Source organism: Schistosoma haematobium, chromosome 5 (assembly GCF_000699445.3).
Source record: "Schistosoma haematobium chromosome 5, whole genome shotgun sequence".
Lineage (NCBI taxonomy): Eukaryota > Metazoa > Platyhelminthes > Trematoda > Strigeidida > Schistosomatidae > Schistosoma > Schistosoma haematobium.
Genome location: NC_067200.1, coordinates 10,538,273 through 10,550,686, shown reverse-complemented (window position 1 = coordinate 10,550,686; position 12,414 = coordinate 10,538,273). Strand labels below are relative to the sequence as shown.

The following is a 12,414-nucleotide window of genomic DNA, read 5'->3' as shown; positions in this document are numbered from 1 at the left end:
GTGGCTCTATCCAAAATCTCCACATTTTTCCAATCGAATGTGTGTCCACAGTTGTCCACGTGTATTGATATAAGTCTGGACATGTCATGGCGTTTGACTGTTAATTGATGTTCATGCAGGCGAATATGAAGTGGGAGTCCGGATTGCCCAATGTAGTGTTTTCCGTAGTTCGCACAATTTATTTTGTAGATGATATTTGATTTGTCTTCTTTTGTCATTTCATCCTTTGGTTTGCATAGGTTTGATTGTAAGGATTTTGTCAGTTTGTGCGCATCACCTACTCCAAAGATTTTCAGCAGTCTCGTTGTCGTTTCTGATATGCCGTTTATTTATGGTAGGGTGATCCTTTTGTTGACTTCTTTGCTTGACTTTGTTCAAAATCATCCAACTGAGCTACAAATCTTTTCCACCATCAGTTCCCTATATCCATCTCTGTTGATGGGATGCATCGATTCAATCTGCACTGGATGAACATTTGCCAATAAGAGAGTGATCGATTGTAGTCGTAAACATTAATAGGAAGATTCAAACAAACAATACAAAATGAATTAAAACTTCACCCCACTGCATAAGGTGTTAGCTATTTAGATTCAGCCGCTAAGTAGATAACGCAATGACGTTGAAAGCGAACGGTAATAAGTTTGAGTCCCGTAGCAAACATCAACTCTGGGATGCAGGTATATCCAGCTGACGAGTCATAAATAACACGAAATGCACGTCCTGCATTCCATTGTTAGCCACCATGCATCATTGCTTATAATAGATATACCATATAAACGAGTGTTAACTGTCATAAAGAACGAGTAATTTAAAGGATTTTCTGTTGATTATCTTTAAGACACCATTCAATAACAAAAGAGTCTATCCTAATAACTAATCGTTTATCATAAAACAAATATATCATAACTTAGTCGACAGAATATTGCCAGTACTCGAGAACTAATACTCGGATAACATAATATCGACTATAAATCTAGTGATCTTACTTTCCTTAATTACTGTAAATTGTAATATTGATCATTAGGTAAATACACCAAAAGTATATCATAAAGCTTTTGTTTTAGTATAACTAGTATAACTCATACATCTAACTCTTCATAATATCGGAAACTATGTCCCATGTGTATGTACATGTTTGTATCCTAACAATAAATAAAAAAAACTAAAACAAAATATCAAGTGAATCTTACTATCATCAATCTCTTGAATCAACTAATGTATAATGTGGTGTGTGCTTCTTATATCGACATAGGCAGTATATGATGTTAGTCCGGAACAGAATGTCTGGCATCAGAGAGACAAGAGGATCGAACAGTAATGAATGAAAACAGAATGCAATTTGCATGAAAATGCAAGAACAATGAAGTCTGGGTCATTTTGAGACAAGTGATGGACATTTTGCATAATAACCATTTACCATGTGATTGTTAGATTTTATTAAGAAGTTCAGTAACTTTCTGTTAAATACATTCGATTGTACCCATTGGTGTTCTTATTCACTACAATAATAGTAAAGCTTTGAATACCAATTACTTACTCAAAAGATCAAGAACTTTTTGAACGGTATAAAAGTTTTATTGTTACATCTTTGTGTATGATTGTGATTTTCGACAGAAATGACATTAAAAGTCAAATTGGAAAGAAAAAAAAAGAAGAAAACATCTTACCTGTTCCTTCAAACGATATTGTTTCTATCGTTTCATAACCAACTTGTAATGTAGTGATTACAGCTACACGAAATTCATAACTCATACCAAGTACTGATAAAAGTAATGTCAATTAAAGAGATAGAGAGAAAAAAATAGTTTATTGGTTAATAATCAATATAATTTGAACTACATAATTTTTGTGTTTTTTTTGGAAAAAGAAAACTACATTCATTAAAACAAACGACTATACAAAAGAATGAAAAAGGGAATTCAACGAAGAGAACTTTCAATTCGATAATATCATTTACTATCTCCGCCTGTAGCTCTTCTAGAGTTACTGCCGGTCCCAAGCCCGGGTAAAGGAGGAGGGTTGGGCATAGGGTCAGCGAAGGGAAGCGGAAAAGAGGAAGGCCAAAGAACACATTACGTCGGGAAATCGAAGCAGATATGAAAAGAATGGATAATGACTGGAAGGAGCTGAAAAGGATTGCCCAGGACAGGGTTGGATGGAGAATGCTGGTGAGCGGCCTACGCTCCTTCACGAGGAGTAACAGGCATAAGTAAGTAATATCATTTACTGAAGCTATACAATTGATGTGGTCATATTATGGTGTGTGCTATTGAAGTCGACAGATATAAGTAGTATGCATCATCAATCAAAACTGGAGTGTCTGGCATACAAAAGTTAAGAAGATCAAAGAGAAGAGAACGAGAACAGAACGTGATTGATATGGAAATAATAAAAGAACAATGAAGTCTAAGACAATGGATGAATATTTTGCAATTGAACTATTTACATGTATGATTCTTAGATTTTACTAAGAGATTCTGTAATTTTGTGTTCAAATTCGTTTGCTTGTCCCCACTGGAGTTCTCGTTCATAACAGCATCAATATGTAATTATAAGTTTATGTGCTTTTTTTGAAACAGATTAGATTGCCCATACAAAGCGAGGGTTCTTTAAATTTATCACTGAACATTATCTTTCATGGTTTTTGATTGGTGTACATCAAAACACAATTAACAGTTCAATTGCAGAACATCTTGGGAACTTTAATCACACGGTTCTATTTGATGTATCTTTTAAAATTATCTATACAATCAAACAATTTAGTTTGAGAGAAGCGTTAGGAATACAGCTCTTAGTTCTCAGATCAATCTACTTAATGATGTAATTGCAACTCAAGTTCAGTTACATTATGCTTCAAATTTCAACACTTTATTGATAAAACGGTAGAAACGAAGAAACAGATTTCTTCTAGGTGTGATCGGACGATAATACAATAATGAAATTTTATTGACTTAGTCTCAGTATTGACTAATTCGCCTAGACTGTTTGCTTAATATCGACAAAACGATGATGGTGAGATAACAGTCAAGAACACAAAATTTGACGACTATTGATCGAGAGTGGAGTTAGACCAACACGTATTTGCCAGAGATTCAGTATATGACGCAATAATTAGATAACTACTTGTTATAAATCACTCAAACAATAATATAGAGCAAAATCTTGACCACAAATCATCATATTTAAGAGATCACGATATCAGTATAACTACATCATTAGTGGAAAAGGACTACAAGGGCATTCCGACAGCATTCCTATGGTAAAGGAACATATGGAACTCAAAACAACTGACAATCAATATCAAAGTCAAAATCTTCAATATGAACGTCAAGACAGTTCTACTGTATGAAGCTGAAACATGGACAACTACTGCAGCCATCATCAAAAATGTACAAGTATTAATAAATAGTTGTCTACGCAAGATACTCAATATCGGTTGGCCGGATAAATATCAGTAACAACCTATTGTGGAAGAAAACATACCAACTTCCAGGTGAAGAGGAAATTAGGAAAAGATGTTGGAGGTGGATAGGACACACATTGAGGAAATCATCAAACTGCATCACAAAGCAATCGCTAACTTGTAATCCTGATGATAAACGGGAAAGAGGAAGGCCAAAGAACACACTGTGTCGAGAATTAGAGGCGGATATGAAAAGGATGAATAGCAACAAGAAATAACTGGAAAGGACTGTCCAGGACAGAGTTGGGTGGAGAAGGCTAATGAGCGACCTATGCGCCTCTATGAGGGGTAACAGGCGTAAGTAAGTAAATAATGGCCTCGTAACAAACTAACAGTAATTCGAGAAAGCTACAACATACAACAACACTAACTTATGTATCACACAAAAGTTCACAACTACGAGAATATAAAAATACAATAATTCAAGGGTTGATTTCTTATGCAACAAAAATACGGACAAAAATGCTTTGATATGACAGTTTCGTAAGTTTAACTTTGCTTAATATTTTTCCTGTTATAACAGCTATACATACAATTTCTTAATTGTAATAATCAATAACTTGTTCCACTGGTATAGTGTTTATTATCATTTTTTTAGGAATCGCAATGATCGTGTTGCTAACATTCCCTACCGAATTTTGATCTGTTCTTGGTAGAATGTGTACATTCTGTGAGATATGACTTAATACTTGAATAATGGCTATATATCACATTCAGAATCCATGTATACCAACAACGATCGATCAAAGTTTAATCGTGAGAAAATTGTGTGAGTATATAACTTATGTAAGACCTTTGAGTAATCTTTAAGTGGTCTTGAGAATATCCACTTACCTACTAAGATTATAAGAAGGCTGTGAATTAATGTAAGGCATTAGGATTAGAATAAACCGTTAGATGTTATGGTTGGGAATTAGAGTTAGAGTTTTTATTTCGAACTGACATAAGCTATAGTGCCAAAATGGTACTTTGCCATATTGATGAATGAATTCCGCACCAAAATCTAAGATCTGTCCTCACGAATGTGATTGGTTTATTCACAAATTATAGTCTTGTCTATAATTCAACATATAAAACACTAGAGAAATTATCATTTTGTGCAATTCACTACTGTTTCACTTACGAAATATATCAGAAGCAGGATTCCAACTAGTTTCCGTTAAATTCACTTCACCATGTAGAAATTTCGTCGGAATAAGTGATTCTGATTGAAATGGATTAGGAGCACCATATTCTGTGAATTGATACCCATGGTGTTGGTACTGTAGTGAATCGATTTGCTCGTGTTTTTGTTGTTTTTCAATGATGGGCCAATATAATGTCGATTCACTTGGATATTTATCTGCTGAACGTACTGTACGTTTTACGAGGGATTGTGCTGCTCCTTTGAAATTCCTCTCACTACCAATTAAACGCCATCTGATTCTATACAATGTAGACATTTCACCTACTTTATAACCATCATACCAAACTGGTTCCCATGTAATACGTAGTAGAATTTGTGGTGGTAAATTAACACTGGACTGTGGAATTATTTGACTGATTAAGCGTAATTTTTGTGGAGCTGTTGGGGCTAAAAATCGAAAATTAATCAAAAAGACAACAAAAATCTCAGTGGTTAAAACAAAGTTAACTTCACAGATTTAAACAATATAAGTTCACGTCAGTAGAACATCGCAGAGATTGGTGAATTTTATTAAAATCATGAACCCACCCAAGTTACACAATCATTGAATACCTGGAAGCACTGGATAGCCGATCCGTCCTAATATGGAACTCCCCAGTAGGGTGCATTCATGACTTCTGTGGCGGGGATCGCACCCGGGACCCCTTGTCCCATGCGAACACTTAATCTTAGGCTACTGAGCCAGATTCAACGGTATTAACGTATAACTTCAATCAATCCATGACAGTGCGCTACCGTTTTCCATTGTCTCCTATCGGTAACTGCCACACACTCGATACGTGGTCGTGAATGCGCAGTGGTGAAGGCTCCCATACTAGGACGAGTTTTCAATGGTTGGCTAACTTAGATCAGTTCATTAATTTGATGAAATATTTATAAGTTGCATGAATAAAGACCATTGACAAAAGAGCTTAATCATAGTATCCTCGCGAATGGACACACATCAACAGTGCTCACATTTAATCATAAGAGCTGATGCTCTCCGTGAGATTCAAATCCGTTATTCTGTTTCTTTTTTCGCTTATCAACCTTGACTGTTTTTATATGAGCGTTTGTGTGTGCACTACTTATGCTATGCATCACATGTCTGTAACTTATTTTTATAAATATCAATTCATGCTTGGTTCAACCGAGTTGACTAATTCGCCTTTCCCGTTGTGCGTAATTTTGTTTTACTTCACTTTCCGATCAACGATTGTACGAAATATACATATTCAAAAATCCATTCTCGTATTTGACTTATTTGATTCCGTTATTCACCAACGTGAGTTAAGTCAATAATTAAATACGACGATTGGTGATATGTCTATTTCGTTAATAATCAATTATACGATCTAACTAGAGTCAGATACCAGGCCACTGAAAGACATTCAGTCTGATACTGACCACCTATATGACTGAGATATTTACAACTGATAGATCATTGATTTATGACCATTATCTAATCATTTAGTATTAAACAAATTTTACTATTCACGAAAGAGATTGATGATAATTTCATAATGGTTATAAAACTTCTGAACAGCGTATACTATATACATTCAAATGTGTTATTCAGAACTATAGTTAAAAAGTAAGTAATTGGATTTCTATAAATTATATTATGTATCTTAATTACTAGAGCTGGGTTTTTAGTTGAATAGCATTGGTGAATTACTATTTGGCACCTAATAGTACCCTATTTACTGGATAGACATTCTGAGCTAAGAATACCTCAAATGTCGGTACTTCATAGTTTTTAATAATACATTTTTAAATGAGCACCATTCATAATAAAGCTAATTTCAAAGTAAGCGCAAAAACAACTGGCTATGAAGTAACTTTATTTAAAACTACAACATTTTGTAAACACCTCCCGCCATCCATTCACACACACACACACAAGCGCACACATATGATAACTACTTTAAGTAATCTCTATATGAATTTCACAGATACATCATTAATGGTAACACCTAATTTTACTGATTCCACCAACACTACTGATATTATTAGTGTTTTCTGGGAACAGTAATATTGGTAATCATATTGTCAGTGGTGTGAAAATTTTCTATTCAGGAAATTCCGGTTGACATTTAGGATAAAAATGATATAGATATATATACTAACTTTTTGACATGACACTGATACTTTAACGTATCGGCGTACACCCACACACACACACATACAAGCGTACACGTACTTTATAGTAAAGGTGTATTGTGCATTTGCTTGCTTGGTTGTTTGTGTTTTCGTATCATGTTTTGATTTAGCGCACGTTACTAATGGTAACATCGGTTGAGTTATGTTACACATTAGTTTTTCAGCATTTTTCATTTTAAAAAACAATGTGAGACATCGTACGGAATTTCTAAAAAACCATAGAATACAGAATGACTCTAGTTTTAGTGTAATAAACTTAATTCCAAAGTTTTTATTTTTATTAGATTCATTAAATATCTGATTAGGAGGTGCCGATTGTGATGATACTGATCATGATAATTATGATATAAAGAAGCATATTTATTTCGTATATCTTCTCTCATTTATGCTCATTAATAATAAATGGTTGATTGCAGAAATATTTAGGATCCATATCGTTTATATATGTATATACGTTGTAGACAAATCGTGAGAATTAGACAGCCAATATAAAAATCAGAGTCTTAGCCAAAATTTGTGGATAGAGATTGGATAGGAATTTGACTGAATGAGCGTCGGAATTCTAAGTCGTGAAAATTCTAGGAAAGTCAGAAAATGTCTAGAAGCACAATAATCATATCAATCTTGAGATGGTGGAGAAGATTTGTAGCTCAGGTGGATGATTTTGATGGAGTTTTGTTCTCTGAGCTGGATGGTTTGGTCGTGGAGCTTTCATCGTTCTTCTGAACGACATCATCAGCACAAACTTCAGATAGAAGTGAAGTGTTCGATTTTCTCATTATGTGTTTCACAGCTTGTTCTGTGCACCTCGATGTTGATTGGTTCTTGTTGACCTTAAATTTATCCTTGTTTACTTCTTTGTTTTGGTTGTGTCTCCCATTGTTTTGATTTTTGTTCTTATATATATGCATGATTTTCCTGATTGGTTGATAAATTGGATTGATTTCAATATGTTTGTTGATTGCTGATTGACCTGAGTGCCAGGCTTCTAGAAATCCTCTTAGACAGAGGAAACTCCAAATGGGAGACACAACCAAAACAAAGAAGTAAACAAGGATAAATTTAAGGTCAACAAGAACCAATCAACATCGAGGTGCACAGAACAAGCTGTGAAACACATAATGAGAAAATCGAACACTTCACTTCTATCTGAAGTTTGTGCTGATGATGTCGTTCAGAAGAACGATGAAAGCTCCACGACCAAACCATCCAGCTCAGAGAACAAAACTCCATCAAAATCATATCAATCCTCAATCAATAGACCCAAGAAGTTATACCTAATCTATTAACCCATTCGGAAAAGATCAGGGAATAACCTGACTAATAGCTAACACAACAAAATAGTATATTTGAACACAAAAACAATTGAAGATAACAAAACCTATGAAAATAACCAATCACAATCGTAGCTAACAGGATAAATTAATTTCAAGCTTGCTAAATAACTAATAACCTCACTTCCACAAGATATAAACACTGATGATGTTGTCCCGAAGTACAACGAAAGCTATGTAATTAAACCATCTAACTCAGTGAATCAAACGTTTTATCAGGTGAATAATGTATAGATTACAGGAAGCTACTATGAGTATATTTAATAGGCAAATAGTAATATAGGAAAATGAGAATAGAAAATCTAAAATATATAAAAATACACATGAATAAAAACATACAACTGATTCTACATGAATCTTCATACTATAACATTACACTTAAACCTATTCAGGGTTGATTAAGTTCACACAACAATTTGTATCAATCAGTCATTTTATAAAGTGTTTACATAATTCAAGTGTGTATTAGGTCACCATAAACCAGGTAATGATTGAGTTGTAGGTACATATTATTTGATAATTTCCAAAATGCTTATTCTAACTAAATAATTTTGTAAGTATATTTTCATAGAACAGGATTAATTTGATTAATATGGGACACCGGAAAGTGTATTTCGTCCTATTTGGGGTACATCAAATGAAATTTGATACAAATATATGTGGTTGATATCATGAGGTGGTGGGAAAGACTTATAGCTGAGGTGGATTATTTTGATAGACTTTTGTTCTCTGGTCTGGGTGGTTTGGTCGCACATATAATGGTAGTTTTTAGTAAGTAAGCAATATTATACAGTTTGAAAATTATTATCAACGGAATATTTAGAATTCTCAAGGACAAAAGGAGATAATTATCAGTATGAGGTTGTGAAGATTGTGGTGTTTTTTGACTGAGACCATGAATCGATCAATATTAGACCACCATTGGAAACCTAGAAGCACTGGACGACCGTTTCAACCTGGTATAACGCACCCTCAGCCATGACCACTGGAGTCCAATCCGTGTCAAGTGGAGATAGGTATCTGCCTCAGACAATGGAAGATGGTCACACGATTTCGTGAATTGGTTGAAGTTAGACATTAACACCGTTAGATGCCAGTCGACTCAGTGGTCTAGAGATTAAGCGTTCGCACACGAGACTGAAGCTTATGGGTTTAAATCTCGAGTGCGGAAGCGTGAATGTGCACTTCTGAGGAGTTCCATATTAAGACGAAACAGTCAGCCAGTACTTCCAGATTTTCAATGGTGATCTAGTATTGATCAATTCATGATGTAAATCAGAAAAAACGGAGTTAATATTTTAACACTGTCTACCATAGTATATTCTAATCTATAAAATAAATGAATTCACTGTTGAACCAACGAATTTTCCATCAACCTCTATTATAACTAATTATCAAATTCGCTTATATTGTTCCACTTTTCTATGATAATTTTGAGTTTGAATTAACCATTTGATGTAATGGAGACAGTTATTTATAAAATTCAAGGCACCAGACAAACATGCTTTACTGAACCGAAATATATATAATTAGAGGAAAAACACATCATAACTCATGGGCCTTTACGAATGAAAACTTTTCAGAAATTGTTCTTAGGTAAGTGTAAATGCCATAGGGAGATTTAATGGATCGACAGAAAGATAGATAGATGGTAATTGCATAGACAGGTAATAAAACGTGAACATGAACACATTTATGTTGTATTCTAAAAAAATTATAAACTTACGTTCATTCCATGTTTTCACTGGTCGAGAAACAGCTGTATCACCTGTACCTGACTGAGAGACAGCTCTTAAATGTATTACATAATACGTGGACGGTTGTAGACCAGTGATATTTGCAATATACCATGAATCTGTTAAATTTGTATGATTCTCATCATTACTCCATTTATTATGAGTTGGTATTTGTAGACTACCAAATGTGTTTGTTTCAAGTGTTCCAGGATTAATAGATGACGACGGTGACGATAATGATGATGACAATTGTAGTGATTGGTTAAACCATACTGGAGACTGTTGATTCTCGGAGGAAATATCATTGCGAGACCATGAACCCTATATATGTAAATCGTATGTAAGAATGAACACAGAGTAGGAAGGAAGAATAAACCTTGTTAGGTATAATGTATACTTTGATGAAATAGTGTATTTATTGCGTAAATACCCGAATTAATCGACTGTTCCCAAATTCGGTACAAACATTAATTTACTCAAACATAAAAACACCATGAAAGTGACCAACTAACTTATATGACTAATGATTTTTTTTAAGAAATGGATATAAATAGAAGGCCATCAGGATTGTCTAACATTACAACACTGAGTTAACACTGAGTTGAATTGCTAGCCTACAAAATTTATCTATTAGGACATATCATAGAAACCGGACACATAACAGTTTAGTTGTTTAAAATCAACTGATTATACATATCCCTTAGATTTAATTATATCCTCTGAATATACATATATCAATGAACACTGTTGTAGTTAGCACAAGAATGTATTATTATTTCAGCTCAATTATTCCTGATGAAATTGATATGAAATTTGTAGATACTCTTAGAGTACTTACTTACTTACTTACTTACTTACTTACTTACTTACTTACTTACTTACTTACTTACTTACTTACTTACTTACTTACTTACTTACTTACTTACTTACTTACTTACTTACTTATACTTACTTACTTACTTACTCCTGTCACTCTCAATAGTGCATAGTCCACCGACCAGCATCCTTCAACCTACTCTGTCCTGGATCTTTTAGAGTACATATAATTATTAAAATAGTCTATGTGAAGTGTTTTCATTCAGATCATAATTCGTTTATTTATCTCAAGTTCTAACTAGCGGAAGGTCATCACGACATATGGATTCCAATCAAATAGATTCAACCAATTAATATGATTAAATAATACATCATACAGTACACCACATTGCCTACTACATTTTGTTTACAAAGTATCTTCATTAATGGAATTCAATTAATATCATTAAGACGACTAGACAAGTAAATATGATATTGGTTAGTACTTTGGGAAACAATAACGTATTTTTTAACTAAGATGAAATGTCCATCCAGTACTTGATGATTTTCCATGGTGGTCTAGGTTTAATCAACTAATAAAGTCAACTATTAAGATGAATTTACACTAAATTATACTGAAATTAAATGGTAGACATTAAATTCATGTCAATGAATATCCCATAATAGACATTGACAAATTTCAGTCTTCCTTACAAAAAGAAACTTGTTACATTGAACCATACAATTAAATAGTTTAATCGTTACATTTCAGAACCTTTGGACGTAATGTTCTCTATTGCTGTATATGTATATATATATACATAATAGAAGACGGTAGTTGAAATGCTACATTTAATTCTCATTCTCTTTCTATTTCTTTCAATACTGCTCAAAAAAATATCTTCATACAATCAAGAAAAGTGTTCTTTAACACTAAAAATTAATGATAAACATATCCATCACACACACACACACAGAACTTACTTCACTATCAGTTTGACGCCAGTTTAAATCATAATAAGCAATACGAGTAGATGATAAAGTATCGGACAATTGGTCATTGATTGTTGGGCGTTTCCATTTCACTTGGAATTGGGTGGCACTTATAGCTTGTACAGATAGATTTTTTGGCGCCGATGGAACTGTTTAATAGTAAAGAAATCAGAAATATATTTATATTCATTAACATTCAATAATAAGACTCATGAATTATTCATTACGTATATAATTGTATGTAAATAACAATCTTTTTTCTCTTTTTTTCATGAGACTATTCAATAAGAATTTTATTGATAAACTGGCGAAATGATAATTTATGGATGAACCAATCAGATTTATGATAACAGGATTTCAATTTTGGCGCGAAATTCATTCATCCATTCGGCTAAAAAGAATTTTGTTATTATAGCTGATGTCATTTAGTGATGAAAACCATAAATCGGATTCCTAACTCTATGCATCAACTGTAAATCATAATCTTCATTCTTCACACAAGTTTATAACCCTCATCTAGCTGTACTAAGTAGGTGGGCATTCTCAAGGTCACTTGAGCGTCACTCGAAGGTCGTCCATAAATTATAGTCATATTAATAAACCTTATAAAGGAAGAAAATAGACCGAAGACTAATCACATATGTCAACTATTAATTAGGTATTGAATTCGAGTTCTTCAAGTTCTAACTGAGAAGCTGAGAACAGTAGTAAGTCAGTAATAAGTCACCGTAGACAATGGAATACTAAAAACTGTATTTACACATG

General features: G+C 33.5%; 1 protein-coding gene across 1 annotated transcript in view; it reads right to left on the bottom strand.

Moving 5' to 3' along the window:
- MS3_00011127 (uncharacterized protein) overlaps positions 1-12,414 on the bottom strand; it is a gene marked incomplete at both ends in the record, with an annotated part of 170,451 nt that overhangs the window by 34,675 nt on the left and 123,362 nt on the right. Inside the window, 4 exons of the mRNA XM_051219539.1 lie at positions 1,668-1,760; positions 4,587-5,036; positions 9,852-10,182; positions 11,641-11,798. Of these exons, the coding sequence (XP_051064864.1) occupies positions 1,668-1,760; positions 4,587-5,036; positions 9,852-10,182; positions 11,641-11,798 (1,032 nt within the window). The remainder of the gene's footprint in view (positions 1-1,667; positions 1,761-4,586; positions 5,037-9,851; positions 10,183-11,640; positions 11,799-12,414) is intronic.